Source organism: Hyperoodon ampullatus (assembly GCF_949752795.1).
Source record: "Hyperoodon ampullatus genome assembly, chromosome: 8".
Classification (NCBI taxonomy): Eukaryota; Metazoa; Chordata; class Mammalia; order Artiodactyla; family Ziphiidae; genus Hyperoodon; species Hyperoodon ampullatus.
Window position 1 is genome coordinate 77,668,298 of NC_136921.1, and position 21,886 is coordinate 77,690,183.

The following is a 21,886-nucleotide window of genomic DNA, read 5'->3' on the forward strand; positions in this document are numbered from 1 at the left end:
ATCCATTTTAATGTAAATCATTGATTCAACTGATGTCAATTATACTTTATACTGATGTTTATTATATTTTGTATTCTATAGTCATTTGCATAGTGAAATATTAAAATATTTTCAGATTCATAATTTTATTTTCTATATTCATGGTACTTTGTCTTACGATAAGTTTTAAATTAATTAATTAATTATTAATTAATTAATTTATTTATAGCACTTGGCTGAGCTCTGAACTCTGGAACCCTACCTCCAGGACTTAAAATTTAAAAACATTGCCAAAGTTCTAGCTTTCTTTACCATGGTTAACACATTGTAATGAAATAATCTATTTTGGTGAAGTGTAGCTTTACCAATTTGTCTTACGTCTGGGGTTCTTCTATTTCTCTATTTGACCCTAAGTATGTCTATTAGATTGCATTCATTTTGGAACAAATTACATCTTCAAATAATTCTCATTTTCTTTAGTCGTTCCTCCATCTATAATGTCTATGACATCAAACCCAGTGATAAATGTTATAGTTTGTGACATCTTTGTTGAGTTTTAGTGCAGATTTTAATGACTTTCTTTTACAAAAAATAAATATGAATGTATCTTATTTATTATATTCTGACCCTGCCATTTTGCAACTGTGAAAAACTAGCTGTTCACTGGTGTGCAAGTTGCCTGAGATGTGTAATGTGAGCACTATCATTTATAGGAATATGTTAAATAAAATCAAAAACATCATTGAATGGTTAAAAGTACTCTGAATGAAACCTTACAAAAACAGTATCATGGGATAATTGTCAGCTATCTTCACATCCTCTTTAAACTCTAGGAAAAATTTCATTGTCAGAGCAACAGAAATCATACTTTATAGAATTTTTAAGTATGTTTGTTAGAAAGATTTAAAAATCTGATTGAACTATTTGATGGGAAGTAGTAATGACATAAGTATAAGAAAGCACAGTTATTTGTAATAAATCTTACTGAAAAGGAATTTTGTCTATTATATTGGGGAGAGTGTGTGTCTCTCTTAAAATAAAGAGCATTCTTTATTCTCTTTGTAGAAAGTAACTTAAGCATGTTCAAAACCTTTTTTAAAATGAGTTCATATTCACTTCTTGTTTTTGTCAAAAAAATTTTTGATTATTAAATATGTATTCTACCAAAATATCACATGAAGCCTTAGGAACTAGACCAGTGATGTGCTGGTACATGTTTAACAACCAGTCCTCTGTGTATAAAAAGAAATACCCTGATTTATAATGTTTGCCGATTTTCATGATATGAGTACTCCCATCGTGGCCCATTTCAAGCTACCAAAGTGACATCAATTGGCAGGAAAAATATGAAAATTAAACAATTGGTTCTTATAAGTCTGTATGAGCTGGCTCCAAAATACTGCTGAACTACATTATTCAATATTAGAAACTTTAAATCATTTAAAGCTCTCAAAACAAGAAATTCAGACTTCCAAATTAATAGTCAACTTATTTAATATCAATCATTCAAAAATATTATTTGCTTTTAAAATATCAGCCTTCTGCAAAAGCAAATACCACCACAACTTAATTATTAAAGTTATGTAGTTGATTAAGTAGATCTATAAAACCGGTGTTAAGAACTTAATGTTGAATGCTGTTAGTCTGCTACTCTCTAAGAAGTAGGAAAACATTTTTCCTAGACACCAGTTTATTTTTTAAAACTGAAAACATTTCTATTTTTCCCATTTCTGTTTTTATTATATACCAAAATATGTATTTTCATACTACATATGTTGCTTGTTGTTTTTACATAAGAGCATTATAATGGTAATTATCCAATGCCAACAATATAAATATAAATCTACATTATCATTTTTAACGGCAGTATATATATTTCCTTGTATGGCACATGTTTTAAAATGATCTAAAAGACTCCTGTTTTAGAAAGAAAGTAAATTATGTAATCATTGTTTCCCTTTCAAAGGAAGTTGGTTTTTTTTTTTTTTTGGCTTTTATAATTAGACAGAAATATCATTGATTTAACTGAGAAATTTTCCTTGTAAAATTTTTTTCTAAATATTAGTGGAATCATTAAAACAGAATGTGGAAGTAAATGAAGAATTGCCAAGGGTGATGTTACCTTTTTTGGCTGTCCTGTATGCTTGCTGTTTCCAGATCTCTCCACCTTATAAATCACATATTGCTTGCTCCTTGTTCTTCATGAGCCCATGGTAGGCCCTTGACATTCACAGACTTTCCAAAGCTCCAGATCAACAAATATACTATATTTACCTCCCCTTTACATATCGTATAGAAGAGCTAAAATATAATAAAGCATTCTTTAAGTGGTCCTTTCAAGTATCTGCATTTATAAAATTAAATGTAGAACTAAAACATTTAATATTTTTGTCACTGAAACAAACTTGAGACTATCTTATTAAACTATATTACATTATTTGTACATTACTTTTTATTGTACAAATGGCTATGTAATCAAAAGATTCATATTTTACCTCTTAATAGCCTGGATTTAGTAAACAGCAAATCTGGCTTAATCATAAACCTTGCTACATTGCCACAAGCAGAAGAGTTAGTCTTTTCTTGGCCACTATGAGGCTGAACACCCCATTCTCCTCCTTGGATATGGATATTTGCAAAGTAAGTTCCTTCCAGTGAAGACATATTTTATCTACACTGAACACTTTTTTTTTTTGGCCTTTAACCCTTGTCTTCTCTATGCTTCACTACAGTGTGGTCTGCTGCTACTGATTTTCCTGTTAATAACAGCAAAAAATCACTTTCTCAGAATGTTCTTTACTCAGAGTAATGGTTTGTTCCATAGCCGCTCTCCCGCCTGTTGCTTCCCTGAAGTGTTTGCACAGTCTCTGGCTTTAACTTAAACCACATTGTCACAAAAAGACACATGTTTCTTGAATATATCCCCAGACCACAAGTTAACCACATTTTCAGCTTTTACTTATTTTCTTCTCTCCCTTGAAAACCCATTTTTACCTTGGTTGGAGCATTCCCTGAGATAGTTTAATGAATGATGATTTCTACCTTCTGTATCAAGCACCTGGTAGAGGCCACATCATGTATCTAAGTCTACATCACATATCTGAGTCACCTAGAAATTCATCATTTCATTCTTTTTCTCTCCCAAACTTATATTTTAGATCTTTTCACTTTCTCTTCACTTCCATTACCAAATCCAGTAGTTGGTTTTCTTTTAGAGGATTTTTTCCTGCCATTAAAAATCTCTTTATCATTTTGTAATACTGCATACTTAATAAAGCTGTGTTGAGCTGAAGAGTCTAGCCCCAACTCAGGCTAAGTGACTAACTCCTCCCTCAGAATGAAGAATTTCAAGATTAGCAAAACTCTAACTCACTGCACCTCATGATCCTTTGGGTCATTCAAAAGTATCAGAAGTTGCAAATGTAAAAACTTGAGAATGCAAATTTCATCTATATTGTATATAGACGTAAATTCATACTCTCTCTAGCATTTCTCATTTGTTTGTTTCTTCCCTAGAGAAGTGGAATAAGCATTGGTTAACTGAATCCCTTTGAAAAGCATTAAAAATATCCACTTTTTAAAAAAAAGTACATTCTCTAAAAGTGAATAGATAGATATTATCTTTCAGAAAAGAAAGTTTCTGTTAAGATACAACCGTGGGCTTTTCTACATGTTTCTGTAGACAGTTCAGGCTTCTTTTGACATCATTTTTAATAAACAGCAATACAATTCCAGATCACTTGAGTAAATGGATGCATTTGCAACATTCATTTGGCACTATATTCTCTTGATGATTATGGCATTTGATATGTTCTTTTTTGCCCTCTTTGTCAGCCTGGTTCTTCATGTCAATCTATAGTCTTTTATGTGGTTAACTTGACAGATGCAGGAAATTGCTGCCAAGCTTTGAGACGAATTTTTTCAGCAGTGGCATCTGGGTATCAGATGGTCCTCTTGGCTGGCCTCTTGTCTTGCTGCATGTTGGTTTTAGTGGGGTCTGGTGCAGCATCACCTGTTGCTATGCTCCCTTTTCCTTCCATATGTCCATTTCCTGTGATTCATGGATGAATGTGAGAATAGAAGCTCTGGTTCTGTCTTTATTTCAGAAAAAAAATCTACAGAAATATGTTAGAAGGTGCACAGTTCTCTCTCTGACAAAGGGATACTTCCCTTTGGCTGGCATGCCTATCAGCTAATAATATGGTTACAAAGACCATGTTTTTAAAGACATTTTAAATGAAAGGCAAGAAGAAGGATAATGATTAATTAGTGGCAGTGCCAGAACTGCTTTATTTCCTTTGATTCACATTAAATTAAGATGCTCCCATTGTTGTATAACATAATCAGGGGGAAATTGTATTTTTGTTTTTATTATCTACTTGGACTTTACAAAGCTTGCTTTCTAAATTTAAAAAGGAAATTCTTCCCTCGGAAAGCATTATTTTGTCTGCTTCCTGCAATCTAGAATCCCACTGTTTACATTTGTATCATATTTTTAAAACAATAAGACAAGAGCTGTAGGAAATCGCTCTCATGAAGAAGGCCTTCCTCATATTATTAAGCCATAGGGAGCATGGAGCCTGGGAGAGTCCAGGGTGTGCTAAACGCACAAGCCTGACTCTCAAGGCCCCATGTCCTTTGCCCTCCTCTAATGTTTACCTCTCAGCTACTTGCACCTCTTCCATTCTCTCTTAGCAGTACCACGACTTTGCAAAACCACCCAGAGGGCACCATTCACATTGTATTGCCTCAGCGGTGGAAGCTTAAGGATCAGGTCCTTCGCTGTTCTATATTCTTCACACTCCAGAGTTCCTAGGACAAAACACTCCTCTAACTGGTTAAGATGTGGTCCTTTAATGGGACTTAAATTTGAGTTCTATGCAACTACATTTGCCAAAATGCAAAAGGACCAGGGGACCAGAGTATGGCCCTAGTGAAGCTAGTTACAACTTTTTGGTCATGCTGACACCAGGGTGTTTCTCTTCCCACCCTCCATCTCTTAATAATGAAAACCTCTCCTGAGTTACTAGCAAAAAAAGTTTCTAGAGTCATATTCACAAGGGAAATTGAGTTTAGGCATTTGGGTGAACTGGAGCATTGCCCCAGCTAAGCTGACCCAAGGAGGGGTGCCACGGAATTGGTGACAATACAGGAGGAAAAGGTCCTTATGTGGTATCTCTCATTTTCTCCTCGCTGTCATCTCCTACACTTTTATAATTTGTCAGGGATAAGCAGAAAGGGAAGGAAGTACAACCGATTTTAAGGGTGTTTTTCTTAATAAAACAGCAAAATAAAATAGCAGAAAGAAAACACTGCCATGACAAATAAACATCAAATACTCAGTATGTTTCACCCTCCAGGCTATAATAGCTTTCAGATTAACTAGAAACTGCTTGCAGCTTGGTAAAACTGCCTGTAAGAAAAGCCAAAATTATTCATCTAGAATAATGGATAATTTTTGCTCGTGTTCATAATAATAAATTTAACAGCTATATTTATTTTAAAATTATACCTGTTTGATTCTATAAACTGTTTCAGTAATGCATATTTCCTTTTTAAAAAGTCAATCCGTAACTTTTTGATTGCTTATTGTATGTCAATGATTGCACTAAAAACTGAGATATACTGAGAAATTGTATGACAAGTTTACCTGCCCTTAAGAAACATTTATATATTTTTATTGAGGATCCTTGAAACAAGTGAGTACAAAAGAAAAATGTATTGTTCAACTGCTAGAATATAATAGCCCCTAACATTTAGTGGGTACTTACTAATATATCAGACATTGTTCTAAATGATGTGCAAAATCATTTGCAAATTATTTAATTCTCACAATAACCCAGCAAGATGTCTCCTGTTATCATCACCATTTTTCAGATAGGGAAACAGAGGCACAAGAAGTTAAATGATTTGCCCAAGATCATTGGTTGAGCCAGCATTTGATTCCAGGCCACCTGTCTCCAGAACTTATACCCTTAAGCACTTTATTACATTACCTCTCATGAAGTAGTCATTAAGAGTTGGAATGTAAAGTAGAATTCGCTGCCTCTGAGGCTTTACACTGTCAATTTCCTACAGGGGGATGGAGGAAGAGGGTAACTTGGTTCTTCCCCATTCTTCAATTTGTCTCCTCAGAGAACTCTTAGCTAATCACCCTCCGCAAGGGAGCAGTCTCCAGGTCCCCACACCTCCACATGTCCCTTGCACCCATTTTTCCTCATTTACATTTCTTGCCTGGTTCAAGAAAGCTCCGAAGTTTGCAACATCTGGAGGCCAGTGATAGCACAGGAGGATCATAGAGGAGATAGAAAACACAAAAATTATCACTTTAAGGAGAGGCCAAATTTTTCCAGTGCTGAAACTGAAACAGATGAGAACAAGATGCAGTAGTAATATATTAAGATAAAAATGAGTATATATGGAAGTTTAGGTTCTATGATATTATTTTTCCCAGTAAAAGTCAGCCATTGAGACAAAACAGGGCAATTGGAAACTGAGGGTTTAAGAAGAGTTTTTCTTTAGGAGATATTAACAGAAAGGCTTCTTGGGTATTGTCAGGAAGTGGTTTCTAGTCACAACCAAGCCATTCTTAGCTCTGCTGTGAACACAGCCCATACTTTGTTTTCTCAGCCTGATGCCTGGTATATAATTGGTGCTCAATATTTTTCATATGAATTAATGATGAAAGACTAGACATATGAATTGCAAATTAACCTGCCCATTTAAGGAACCAAAGTGAAGTGACTGTATTTGATAATGACTTTATCTATTCAATAGAAATAGAATGGAAACTAATGTACAATTAAGCCAGAATTACATTAAACCTATTAAAATATGTAGAAGCCACTATAATCATAATTGCAGTAGGAACACCTGCAACTTTTCTTTAAGTGGATTATATATTTTGAGACTGTTATCTTTTTAATTTATTTTGCATTTTAGAATCAGTTATGCAAGATTCAAGATAGTATCTCTTTTCTATTCTTTACTATTCCATGGTGGTGGTGTCATTGGTCTCTATGCCAAATTCAGGTAGTATGAGAATCCTCTTTTCTTTCTCTTAACAGAAAGGTTGTGGGTACCATCTGGATCTATTAATGGTGGCTGTCATGCTTGGTGTGTGCTCCATCATGGGCCTGCCGTGGTTTGTGGCTGCCACTGTCCTCTCCATCACTCATGTCAACAGCCTAAAACTGGAATCAGAATGTTCAGCTCCAGGAGAACAACCCAAATTTCTTGGCATTCGGGAGCAAAGGGTTACTGGGCTTATGATTTTTATTCTTATGGGTTCGTCAGTCTTTATGACCAGTATTCTGAAGGTAATGAAATCTGCCTTTATGAATTTGCGAGAAGGCAGAATATATTTATTATTGTTTAAGAAATTTCATTTGAATCTAAGCCATCAATTTGTAAATATTGTATGGCATGTGATGAATTTTTTTTACCATGTTTATATAGCTTCTTAACAAGGGAAATTATGTGCTATATTTTAGAATCCTTAAATACATAAAAAATTTAATCTGGCAGAGTAAAATTTGATGTGGAAATTATTATTGTAATTTTGAAATGAAAATCAGGTTATGGGAAAGAGTCACTCATCTCTGACTGACCTGTGACCTGAGTTTACTGTAGGCCTACACAAAATAAAGTTTCTATTTTCTTGTCAGTAGACAGATATATTTGCAATTAATATTACTTAATATAAGGTGGAGGTGCAGAGATAAGCAATGTCATGGTCATGGCCACATATGCAGTTTTGTATTTTAAATGTTTCATAAAACTACTACATGAACATCATTATTATACATACTTATTTTTTTATGTTTCAAGTAGTTGAATCCTGAACTTCCTGAATGTATTTGGGTTTATTAAACCCCATCATAATTTTACTAACAGCTATTTTTCTGTGTATAAAATTAATCTCAATTTATGAAATAAAGTATGTCTCACTTCTATCCTTAAAAAAATAAAATAAAATAAAATAAAATAAAATAAAATAGTTGAATCCATTTTAAAGAGCATTAAAGAGTAATTGTTTTGTCATGTAATTTTGACAGGTACTTCAAAGGTGTGTTAATTGTATTTTAAATTATAACTCATTTTAGTTGTCCATAATTTGAAAATTCTAATTGAATTATTTAATAATTTATACAAGTTTACATTTATTTAATAATTTACACAATTTGCAAGAACTAATTTCTATGTTATATAAGTAATTACAGAGAATAAAATGATGCTGAGGTATTCCAATAAAAAGAGAAAAATTGAACGATCCACATGTTTACAAGTATCTGGTATAATGTAGGAAAAATGTCTAAATGTTAGCTCCATTCTTCACCTTTAATCTAAATATCTTACCATTGTGAAACAAAATTCAAATTTCCCTAAAGCAGCATAATAATAATAGTTAATATTTATTGTTTATTACGTATCATATGTGTTTTTATTGGTTTTGACCTATTAAATACTTATAACAGACCTATTATTATCCCTTTTTAGATATTGGGAAACTAATATTGGGAAACTAAGGCACAGAGAGCTTAGGTAACTTACCTAAGGTTATGCAGCTAAAAAGTGCTTAGAGCTGGGATTTTAACCCATGTCTTCTGGCTCTGCCCTATACTGTTTCTAAAATATTTATTTATTTTTCTGTGTTTTTCTTTGGAAGTGCAGAATATATTGACCACATTATATTTGAAAATAACTTGTGCCTTTAATCTAATTGTTCTTTTACAGTTTATTCCTATGCCAGTGCTATATGGAGTGTTCCTTTATATGGGTGCTTCATCGCTAAAAGGAATTCAGGTAAATTACAGTAATACAAGCACATCTGTGATGACATCTTCAGGTCTGTTGATGCTAAGTCATGTGGTAGCTAAAAACATGCCATTATCTGAGGAGCAGCTTTCAAACTACAATTAAATTTCTTCAAACTGGTTCATAATCTGAGGGTACTTTTGTTTACTATGAGTATATTAAAACTGTAAAAGGTTTAGACTTTATAATCCTTTTAGAAAAAGATAGCAGTACATTTAAAAATATATCCAAATACTTTTGATCTTTGATACTGTGATCATGTATGTGGACATCTATCTATGAAAACAGAAAAAAAATTTTGCACAAAGATGTTCCTTGTAACACATATTATCAAAATATTGGAAACAACCCAATTATTCAACAGCAGTAAAATAATTAAGCTATCTAAGGTACATTAATTTAAAATTGATAAATATGATGACTATAAAAATAACACAGTAAAAATGCTTATGACAAGGTGAAATGCAAAGTGAAAAAGTGGAAAAATGAGTTGCAGCTATGATAGGTTTATAAAACTGTGAGTGTGGGTGGATTAAGAAGGAAGGTAGAGAAATAAAGACAATTTATTAAGGTAATGAGCTCCTGGGTGATATTTTTTCCTTTTATGTTTGTTTTCCTGTTGTTATTACAATTGTCTTTATAGAATTATTTTGTAAGTAAATAAGGAAAACCTTATTAATTGTTTAAGTATTGGTTAAATAAATATAGTTTTTGTATTAATTTCTCATTGCTACATTACAAATTGCTATAAAACTTAGTGGCTTAAAACAGTAAACATTTATTATCTTACAGTTTCTGTGGGTCATGAATTTGGGAACTTATTAGCTGGGTGATTCTGGCTCAAGATGTTTCATGTGGTTGCTATCAAGATGTGGACGAGAGCTGCAGTCATTTGAAGGCTTGAATAGGACTAGAAGGTGGATGTCCAAGACGGCTTATCATATAGCTGAGGGCAAGAGACATTAGTTCCTCTCTGGCTATTGGTAGGAGGCCTCTCCATCAGACACTTAAATGTCCTCACACTAGAGAAGCTAACTTCCATCCCAGTGAACAATACGAGAGAGAATGAGGGCAAAGTCACTGTGCCTATTGACAATCTCCAAAGTCACGCATGGTCACTTCCACTTTTTTTCTATTTGTTAGAAGCAAGTCATTGTGTCCAGTTTGCATGCACAGGGAGGGAAATTAGAGTCCATCTCTTGAAGAGAATAATACCAAAGAATTTGTGGACACATTTCAAAAGTACCACAAGATTATTCTAAATTTTTACGGAGGCTGTTGACAAATTATTCCTGCTTATGTTACTGTAGTGGGTTGAATAGTGCCTCTTCCCCCCATTCATATCCACCTGGAATCTCAGAATGTGACCTTATTTGGAAATAGAGTCTTTGCAGATGTAATTAGTTATGGATTTCAAAATGAGCTCACCCTGGATTTAGGGTGAACCCTAAATCCAATGACTGGGGTCCTTGTAAGAAGAGGAGAGGACACAGAGAGACATAGGGAAGAAAGCCACATAAAGGTGGAGGCAGAGATTGGAATTTTGCCACCACAAGCCAGGGTACATCAGGAACCAACAGAAGCTGGAAGAGGCAAGGAAATTTTCTTCCCTACTGCCTTCAGAGGGAGCATGGCCCACCAACACTCTGATTTTGGAATTCTGGCCTCCACACTGTGAGAAAATAAATTTCTATTGTTTAAGCCACCAAGTTGTAATTTGTCACAGTAGCACTAGGGAACTAACACAGGTTTCGACTTAAATTTGCCTTTGAATAATCTTGTTTTATAACAACATTATTGTGCCAAAACACTTAAATTTTCTTGAAAAAGAGACTACTTTTGAGGATTATTTATTGTAAAGTATAGTTTGTTTTTGTTAGCTAAAAGTCAATATAAAGTATCACATTTTCTTTGACAAGCCAGACTCACTGCCATTCAGAGACCTACAGAGGAAAAGTCATCTGAATAAGTGCTATGAATTTGTCAAATTAACACTTTTTAAGTGGAGCACAGGGTGCTGGATGGTGAACTGCGGTTCAACAGCAGACCACAAGAGAAACTGAAATAGAGAAGTTTATCACTCACAGGTCTACACAGGAAGTACCTGGCCTTGAGGGGCCACATGGGGAGGTCCAGACAAAGTGAAGACAGAGAGAGGGAGACAGGATCTGGGGCACATGCTTTTATTAAGGTCAGTGGGTGGAGTGCTTTGGGGTTCCTGGGCTAAGGCCGAATTGGACTCTTCAAATCAAAAGAGCAGGGTTTTGGTAAGCTTTGTGGGAGTCTTATCTAAGGGGTGTATAAGGAGAAGGCAGTGGGGGGCAGGGGAGGTTGCTGATCACAAGGGCCATTGGAGAAGCTACATCAGGAACTTATATCTATTTGCGACTCTACAGGCAGCTGTCTAAGGCGTACACTTGCATGAGGGGTTAGGGTAGTTTAAGGTCACCTCAGGCTGCTTGATCAAACAAAATGGATGATGAAGCAGCAACACTGTGGAATAGCTTAGCTAAACTCTCAACACTGAGGGACAGGCAGCACAGGAACTCTTTTCCTGAATAAACAACTAACCAGCTTCTGCCTTTGGGAGAAGGAAAACCTCTTCAGCCTTAGGATACTACTGAATGTCAGAACCGAGGCAAAACTTTAATATGAAGTTACTGTAAGATCACTGAACACCCAAAGTAGATAGCATGACTCTGTTCCTCCTGCCACTGGGTAAAATTAACTTGGGAGAAGGAGATGGTTGAGAAGTGTTATGCATTTAATTTTACTCAAACTACATTTAATTTGCTCAGCTGTAACTTCATGTATGAAAAGTATATTTTAAAAGAATTGGTTTGGTAAGGCAGATAGGGAAGAGTATTGAAAAGGTTTTGTTTATTTGTTTTGCTGGGGTTTTGGGGGTTTTTTTTTTTGCCTTTGGCAGAGGTTCCATGAGTACTAATTTCAACCGTAAGTGAAAAGTATTTACTATTAGGCCTCGGGCTCACATCAATACAGCAGCAGAAGTTTAAGAAACAAAGTAAAATCATTTTGATAGGCTGCAACAGGTTTTTCCCCCTAATTCCACTCACATGATTTTATACCCATGAGGTTTGGAACTAAACAAGAATGTCAAATTTTGGAATTATTTGGGGTGTGAATCTTTCAAATGAAAATTGAGGAAAACATTATCAAAGGCCCATGAGAAAAGTGTAATGAGTTCTAAATAGCACCGATGAAACAGCAAATAGGGTTTCACACTGAGAAACAGAGTTAGTGAAAATTTAAGTGAGCCCAAAACTCAGGGAGTTGAAATTCCTATTTGGTATTTTGTGGTTAACTGGATGGGGAAACGGGATACTGATATTAGGACAAGATCAAAGGCAAATGCAAAACTCAGAATACGTTTAGCATGATTATCATTACTTGAGTAATAATACTTAAAAATGTGCTGAATATCAACAGTTCAAGAAGCATGTCCATTTGTTACCCTGTTTGTTGGAGGGCTCTATACGTTACCTGTTCGGTAATATTAAGAAACTTATCTAGGCTTCTCACTGTGCAACATGGCAGAAAAAACAGATTAGTGTTCTCATGAATGCTGTTTCTGTACTCTGATATATAACCACATTTATATTCGCTCTAGCACTTCAGGAATCCAAAGTAAAGCAAATGTGCCATTTAAGCAATAACAAGTGAAGCACTCACACACTGAAGTACATTTATGCAATAACATAACTTCACAAATGGAGAAATGGTGGCTGGGAAAAATTAGTTCTATAGAAATTGAAACATTCGGTTATAACCACAAGGATTTTACTTTATTTCTTCCCTATTGCCACCTCCACCATGCAGAGTTTTATTTATTTAATGACATGTAATTTTAAGAGATATTTAGGTGGTAGAAATAAAAAGACCCAGTGAAATATTTGTGGACAATATAGACAGGGATAAACCAGAAACTAATTCAGCACTTAGTACTCTGCATAGAAGGTTTTCAACAAATTTTTTGGAATGTATAAATGAATATGAATAAATAAATGAACAGTGGATGGGCTAAACTATGAATGATTCTGGTTTAGATGCCTGAGGGCAGGTCATGCTGCACTGTAAGACAGGGCACACAGAAGGAAAGATGGGTTTATGTTGAATTTGGGATATGAGGAGGCTTTGGTAAAACATGATTTTTTTTTTAACATCTTTATTGGACAAACATGATGTTTTGCCACTAACACTTACTTGACTTCATGGACATTTGTTCCTTGGCATATTAGAGTAATTTTGGAATATTTGACGAGAATTGCTTACAATTTTCTTATATAAAGTAGCTAAAAACTAAATCTAATATTACTCTTAAAATGCATAGGAGATATTCCTATAGAAATGGTATGATATAGAACTGACAATGATTGAAACTGTCATTTTCTAAATCATCGCTTCTTGTTGGAAATATTGAAAACTGCAAAATTTGGCCTGAGAAAAATTAAACAAAATGATCCACATAAAATAAAGCTAACATGCTGTACAGTTTGTTAATAAGTAAAATGTGATTGAAGATTACATTTGATCAAGAAATTAAACAGTTAAAATTTGCTCTGAAAAATACTTTATTAACAATAATTCATCTAGGTTAAATCTTTATGACCAAGATGTTTGTATTTTTAGAAACAGCACCAAAACCTTGTTGGGGATCAAAATGGCAAGGCCAAACAGCAGAGTCAAACTAAGGAGGTCAAAACATCCTACTCAGCAGCTGGATATGGGTCTAGAGCTCAAGACAGACAGAGCTGAAGTAGAATTGAGGTCTGAGAGTCTTTAGCAAGTATGTGAAAGTTGAAACAATGGGTACGGATGAGCTATTCAGGAAAGAAGAGTCCAGGAAACCCTAGTGCTTAAGGGGCAGATAAAAGAAGAAATTGTGCTGTGATGATGAAGAGGATGATGATAATGTTTTCTTTCAAGGCTATACTCTCTGAGGGAGCAACATTTAGCATTGGCTTTAATGTTATTAAACTTTTAAATTATAACGTGTCCATATTCAAGAAAATGTGGCATATTATAAAACTGAAACTGTATTATTTCAGAGTGTACGCTTAACAATAGTATTGTCCTGATGTCAACTTAAGTGTGATCTACCATATATTGGACCATATTATACATTTACTTGTCCTACTTCTATTGCTGTCTGTAAAAAGCAATTTAGTCTGTTTATCTTCTAGTTCTTCGACAGAATAAAGCTCTTCTGGATGCCTGCAAAACATCAACCAGATTTTATATATCTAAGGCATGTACCACTTCGAAAAGTCCATCTCTTCACAGTTATTCAGATGAGTTGCCTTGGCCTTTTGTGGATAATCAAAGTTTCAAGAGCTGCTATTGTCTTTCCCATGATGGTATGAAACTTCTAACTCAACTCTTTTTCTCCTCCTCTGATTTTCTGCTCTCAATGAAAATCCATGAACAAACTGGATCAATAGAATAATTTTGAACAATTTTTGGAAATCTTAGTATAAACTTTAGCCACTAAAACTAGTAACTAAGATTGGGTTTCAGATTATACATGAATTTCAGTGATTCATACTAGCTTCATCTCTATCATTCTGAATATTAGCAGTAGTATGAATTAATTGAAGTTGGGTGGAAAATGTAAACTTTCAAAATTTAACTTTAAAGATATACTAGCAAATTTGAAAATGTAAGGGGAGTTTTGAAATTAAATTTTTTTAACATCTTTATTGGAGTATATAAAATCAAATTTTATTAACTATTTTAAACCAGTTTCAAATACTTCAAAAATAAAGTGAATTTGAATTACTATAAGTAATTTAAAATATCATCAGCATAGGTAATAATGGTTTAATGTTCATTTAAAATAATGTGAACTATTAACTATGTGTATTTAAGGAAACAGTCAAATATATAGTTTTTTTCATTGCTTCTTTAAATGACTCGTATAATGGGTAAAATGATAGCCATTATTCTGGAGATGTGGTAAGAAAAGGAAGTGAAGGAAGCAAAAGTACACTCAATATCTTTTATACGCACATATCTTCAGATTTCACTTTAATGTCAGCCCTAATTGAAGTTGACTTGTTTGTACCAAAAACCAAACAAATCTAAACCTCCCATTTATACTTTTTCCCTGTTTTAAACTGTTTTATTATTTACTTCAGGTGTTAGCTCTGGTATTTGTAAGAAAGTTGATGGACTTTCTGTTTACCAAACGGGAACTCAGCTGGTTGGATGATTTAATGCCTGAGAGTAAGAAAAAGAAACTAGAAGATGCTGAAAAAGAAGTAAGTCAGAGCAAAATCAGTATCTTATAAAGGAAAGAAAAAGGAACACTTGTGCAGTAATAGCTCTTTGCAAAGCTAAATTTTTGTGTTTAGCTTTAGATAGTGACTACTAACAAACACAGGTGGACTATTCTGGAAGATGGATGTTTAAAATCATCAAGCTGGAACTTGAACAGAGAGAGGACATATCTTACATGAGTAAACCAAACCCTAATGAAATATGCAAATACTTTGGAGAGAGAGAAGTTAAATTAAAGATATTAACTTTCTAACTTGGAATTAGTATTAAAAGAATATGATCAGTATAGAGAGTAGGAAGATTGAAGAAGGCTTACACTAAAACTTGAATTCTGGTTGAATTCTACTTGGTCACCCAGATCTTGGTATTCCATTTGCTTGAGGCTATGGACTCCACTGAAGGATGTGATCTTCTTACTTGGCATCTTATACCAAGGCCCAGTCTTCCAAGAGATTGTACATTAACGTGGTAAATGAACAAGTTCTCCAAAAAATGTTGTATTTCTGCAATTACTCAAATTAATTGCGTAACTTTGATTGTGATCTGGAAAGATGGTAAAGAGCAGAAATGTCTCAGCTCCCTGAGACTTGAATTTAAAATAGTCTCACCTCTTGTCCTTTTGATGATAGTTACAAGCTTGTACCTTTATCATCCAAGGTTTTACTATCAGTAGCCCACTTCTGGTCTTATGGCACTGAGAAAACATTAGTTTGACCTTAAAATTCAATAATGAGTTAAGCAGAATAAATAGCTACACAGGCCAGTCCAAGGTCGCAGAGCTTCTGTTCCAAATTTTCATGTACTTCATGCATATGCATATGCATATGCTTCAGTTTTTAGAAAGAAAGGATTATAATCAGGATAGAAATGAATATTGGAACCCTGACATTTTGCACATTGCTCTGTGTAAAGGGAAGAATGCAGAATCAAATTCTGGATGTCCAAATGTGCTCAGAGTACCAACACGCTTTCCTTCCCACTTCAGTATTCTCTAGGACATTGTACACATTTGACAAAAGGGCTGCTGTTAAAGCAGTAAGCCCCAGCAGAATGTTTGCTCCTCGGTGAGGGAGAAGGAGGTTAACGTTAGATAAATTCTGGAAATTCAACTCTGTGCAGTGATCATGATATTGACACCTCTTGGTTTGTGGGAGGTTCACGCTAACATATATGCTATAGGGAAAAAAAGGAGGGGGGCAAATGGGACTTGTGATCTGTATGAAGCAGTCTCATGAGCAAGGCCAAGAAGATGGAAAAGCAATCTAAAAGCAAGTGCAATTAAACAAATTAGAGAGCATGTCTTACTGCTCAGAAAGATCAGAATTGGTTGTGGATTTGGGAAGCATGGCCTAATTATTGCACAGGCAAATGTTATTTCTAATTGAATCTTAGAGCAAGGCAAGCATATTCTTCTTCCTCAAGCAGTGGTTTTCAAAGTGTAGTCCCATGACCTCTGATGTATCAGCCAACACCGGTCAACTTGTTACAATCTGAATTCTAAACCTACTGAGTCAAAACTCTAGAGATAGGGCCAGATTTTGTGTTAACAAGACCTCTAGGTGATTCTGATGTGTGTAAAATTTAAGGCAAGACCTTTCCTAAACCCACAGACTTTACATCCACAGAATATAGTCTTCTAAATCTGAGAATTATTGTATTTTATAATAATTTAGATGTCAATTAGAGAAACTAAATCAAATATTCTGATGAAAAAACATGTTGCATCCATCTATATGAATTCTATATAGACTACTCCTCCTCCCCATTTTTTCTTTTCAGTTTTCATTGTTAAAGTGAGTTGTTGTATGTATTGGCCCTTCTACGTATTGGAAATTTTAAGGAATACCTCTTATAAATATAACATTTTATGGTTTACAAATTATTATAAGTGTGTATGTATATGTGTATGTGTGTGTGTGTGTGTGTGTGATGCTTGTAGCATTATCTGTTCTATTAGTAATTGGGGAAGGAAACGATCAAACACTTCTTAGGTTCTGTAGGCCCTGTTGTCTTCTTGAGTAAAATAAAGGGGTTCAACTTGATTTCTGAAGTCCCTTCCATTTTTTAAGATCTATGAATTCTAAAACTGCTGAATGTTTTCTCTCTCTAATACGATAGACATCTTTATGAACATTGGCTCTGTGCTGCTGTTGTTTGTACTTTGACCTATTTGAGGGCTCCTACATAGATACAGACTTTACATGAGAAATGGATACAGTAACAAATGTTACCTGTTTCACTAGGTAGAGCATTTGTTAGGTATCATAATATATGAATTGTATTTTTTACACTATAATCACAAACTATAATTCAGATTCATGATGTAATTTTATATATAAGATCTTATTCATCAAAACACACCACGATTTAACCCTGATTTTCTTTTCCTTTTCTACTCAGCACAGGCCTTTGGCCCCAGCCAGGCTAGTTGTTCATTGTCGTGCAAACATGTCCTATTTATTCCTACCTTTTATCCTTGACCCATATTGTTTCTTCCCACCTAAATTTCTTCCTTTCTATTACCAAACTGATCAGATAAGACTGGCCCAGATACCACTGCCTCTTGTCCTATACTTTTTACAGTGATCCTTCTCATCCTCTGAGAGTAGGGTTCATGGCTTTCTTTTCATCGTTGTATACCCAGTACCTAGCAGATTACCTGTCTTGAAGATCATGCTTAATACGTATTTGCTGAATGGATTCATGAATAGCTCCTGGATTATTCTTTTTGTTCCCTGTGTGCCTAGCACATAATACATACTCAGTAAATATTTGAGTGCTATTGAATAGATTTGTTTTTAAGCCTCTATTTTTCTGCCTTTTACTGGATATAGCATTAATTGTCCTTCACTTATTTAGTATCCGAACAATGCTTTGGCTATCTTAATTAAAAGATGGTGTTCAAATCAGAATATGAACATTCCTCTAGTCAAATTGGCAAAACCCCCCAGGTGCTCTTGGGTAAATTTTGATCATCATCCTTTGTAAAATCTCCATGTTGTAGAGCTCAGCATATTTTTTGATGGACACTGTGTAAATGAAATGCTGAATGGAACTCATTTTAGGATACTTCAGACTTATAAAGTGAAGGATACCCAGTAAGCTTTTTTGCTTTCTCTCTCTTTTCCTGTATGATTGAGATAAACTAGGTTGTGATTGTCATGACGGCTGGTGCCTGGTTTGACTGCTCCTCCCCAGAAAGTCTCAATTTTTGGCTTCCTCGCAGTGCTGCCTAGGATGCAGCCGGCCCTCTATCCCCGAGCTCTGGGGCCCACCCAGCTTCCTTCTGGCACTGAAGGCAGCGGCTGCTCTGCCACCCTTCTCTTCAGATAAGCATGGCTTGGAAATGCTATCTTTAGAGGTGATGAGTTTTTGTTTGGATAGAATTATGACTAGTATAAAGCCCACACATGCTAACAAGCCACAGAGTGCAAAATAATTATTGAAAGCAATTTGAGAGAAAAGTGGAAAATCATCTGAGGAAAAAACCAAAATTGTTCCCAAAGCTTTGGTCCAATTTTTTGCTGTTAGATTGAATCTCGAGCCTTAGTTTTCTGCTGCCAGGTAACCTAAGCACTGATGGCACCATTCTTTTCTTCAGCTTTTTTTGAATTTTACTTTTTATTAAACCTTTTCTACCTGACTTCTTGACATTTTATTCCAAGTTGGTCAGAAAAGATACTACATACCAAGCTTACCTTTCAGTGGACAACCAAGGAAAGAATTACATTTTGTTTGTATTTGGTTTTACTTAAATAGCGTTTGGGGTTGCTGAATATTTTCTCTTTATGTTCCTCCATATGCATTAAGATAACCTTTTCTTCCTGAAAGGATACATATGTTCTGCCCATGGCCTCAATGATGCAAGGCATACATCATTTTAGACTACAGATTAGCTCTGCTCAAATGCTTAAATGTGTAATTTCAAACCAATGATACTGTCTACTCACCATGAATTAGTACTAATGGTATCTCCAAATAACATGGGGAATAGGCATAATACATAAGAAATAATGTACATCTGAGAGGTCTTAAAAGAAAAATTTTCCTTGAAAAGTAACAGGGAAAGAGAATAGAATGAATTCCTGTAATGCAAAGGGGTAACAGACACATGCCCATAGTACCACAGAGTACCACAGAGTATACATATAACATTGTGTTTGGGCGGGGGAGTGTAGTTTATAAGCAGAGAAGTAGCAGATCTCATACAGTCCCCTGGCCTCTCCATTATTCACAGCATAGGCTGAGCATACATATTCTGTATGCAGCATGGCTAAGGTCCCAGCAGAGGGGAGCCTGCCTTAGTCACAGGTTGGATGTGTAGGGAGAGCACTTCAAGAGTAAAAACGAGACCTGCCCACACATTACGTTATATATTCATAGGTTAGATGAAGAGACTGTAGAAAACACTGTGTCTTTAAGTAACAAGAAATATGGCAATGGTTCTTTAGGCAGCATGCAAGTTGAGGACCCTAGGAACAGTCTTGCATGCCAGGAATTATGACATCAGCCAAAGGTCATGTGTTTCTGGAACCTGATTTAGACCAGCCAAGCTACTGCTAAGCTACTGAAAGAGGGAAAGCAATGAGGCTCCAGGGCCTTCCCTGTTTTCTGTCTTCAGTTTCCATTTGGTCAGGAAAGTCACCTAGCTCTTCATCTCTACACAACTTAAAATTCCAGTTCTGGAATTAGAGCCAATAATTCTAACATTTTTAAATGGCCCCAAATAGTTCTCTAAACTTGAACATTCCTAATTGACCCACTTGAAAATAAATGCATTAAATAGGAGCTATAATCTGGAGATAACTATATTTATTTTTTGGTACATGGAAAAAGGTTAACTATAACATTATTGAAAACTAAACCAGGACATTTCAGTGCTACATAAGATTATCTTCATCCCAAAGATATACTCTTAAAACATTAGATATGAAGAAATGAATGTATGAAGCATTACCATCCTTTGGGGGAGGGTGGAATATTGTCATTGTAAGAAGAAATCTGAGGCCTAAAACAAAAGCTTACGATGAGTCTAAGTGGAAAACACTCCTGTGTTTTGGTCCATAGAGGAAGATATCTTCTACTGTCTATTTCCAAGTCTCAAAGTATTGTCTTCAGACCAGCATAACCAGCATCACCTGGAAACTTGTTAGATGTGTTACTTAGGCGCTGCTCCAAACTGACTGAATCAGACTCTGGAGGTGCGGCCCAGTAATCTGTATTTTTAATAACCCCTCCAGGTGATTCTGTTGTAAACTAAAGTTTGAAAACCACTGTCCTAAATACATCTCTCATTCCTTCCTAACAGAGCATTCTGGGAATGTAATTTCAACAATGAAAACGATTACATTACCCATATGTTTGTCCTTGTAAAATTTAGATTATTTAAAAAAAAATCTTCTTGGAAAATAACCATGTTTTACATTGAGTGACATGAAGGAGGTTATTGTTAGCATTTAAATTACTTTGTGGTATAAGACTCATTAATTACTTATGTTCTTGGTAGCTGATGCTTTATTGAAAAGACCTGTGCTAACATTAATAAATGCAAACAAAGTGGAAGGTTCTGAGGTTAATGAGATAGTGAAACATTAATCTCTGTTTCTTCTTTAATGTAAAGTGGAGACTCATCAGGTTCACTTTTGTATATTTTACATTTATCTTGCCAGGAAGAACAAAGTATGCTAGCTATGGAAGATGAGGGCACAGTACAACTCCCATTGGAAGGGCACTATAGGTAAGATATAAATGTAAAAACACACCAATATGAGTAATGGAATGTGTTGTTATACACTCTACTTAAGAATTTCGTATGTGTGGATTACTATAGAGGTTTGTTGATGTTATGTTAGAGTAGAAAGAACTGAAACTAGGTGTTAGATTACCCTGTCCCAGTACTAAGTTCTGCCGCTAGACGCTGACTATAGCCAAGTTGCTTAAAAAGAAGCGAGGCAGGGAGCTGTCGTCCGATGTCTTCTCCTATTTTATAATGAATATGAAAGCTCTCTTTCATATTCTGTGAAAGTAGTACCTGAAGTCAGGTCAAGATTCAATTCTGGGATAAATGAGCTAGGTATTTACTGAATTCATCACGTGTAAATGAACTTTGGGAAAAACAGCGTTTACCGCTTCAAAAAGACACTTCCAAAGAGATAAGCCATTTCCTGAATTGAAGGATTCAGTTCTACCAGTAGTTTTAGGAAATATTTATGTAACTCTCCATAAAGAAGATTGTGCTAATCTTCTTTATGCACAAAGACAGAGCAAAAAAAGAAAAAAAGCAGACTCCTCTAAGTTATAATAAAACTTCTGAAAGTATTTGGCAAAAAATTATGTATATGATCTCAAAGTGCTTAAGGGTAATATAGAGCCATACCAGTAAAAAACATAGAAGACGTTTGTCTGAGGAGGAGATTTTTCATAGTGTTAAAAAATAGGAGTGGATCTTCAGGGTCTGACTGTAAGACCATATTCCCTAGATTAAAAAAATATAATTATCATCTACCACTTAAGAGTGAGCACAAGTCTAGAAGGCGTTTTTCCTTTCTTTCTCTCTCTTTCTTGTTTTTTTTTTTTACAATATTTAAATTTTAAAATCCTGTTGATTGTTTAGTTGAATCAGCATATTCCCAACTGTATTCTATAGAAATCTACCTAGTCTCTTGTGGTACCCCTCTTAAAAGGATGTTGTGGTTTAATTAGCCTGAAAAATGTTCCATACCACATTTTAATTTAGAGATTCACAATGCACATTGGCATATTAAAGACTCTAGTACTGGCATTTAAAAAA

At 34.9% G+C, this 21,886-nt stretch overlaps 1 protein-coding gene across 10 annotated transcripts in view; it reads left to right on the plus strand.

Annotated features, from left to right (window-relative positions):
- SLC4A10 (solute carrier family 4 member 10) overlaps positions 1 to 21,886 on the plus strand; it is a gene marked incomplete at both ends in the record, with an annotated part of 305,510 nt that overhangs the window by 276,224 nt on the left and 7,400 nt on the right. For all 10 annotated transcript variants that reach the window (XM_079709598.1, XM_079709601.1, XM_079709599.1 and 7 more), the window contains 5 exons: positions 7,047 to 7,298; positions 8,716 to 8,784; positions 14,001 to 14,174; positions 14,955 to 15,077; positions 20,766 to 20,833. In XM_079709598.1, the coding sequence (XP_079565724.1) occupies positions 7,047 to 7,298; positions 8,716 to 8,784; positions 14,001 to 14,174; positions 14,955 to 15,077; positions 20,766 to 20,833 (686 nt within the window). The remainder of the gene's footprint in view (positions 1 to 7,046; positions 7,299 to 8,715; positions 8,785 to 14,000; positions 14,175 to 14,954; positions 15,078 to 20,765; positions 20,834 to 21,886) is intronic.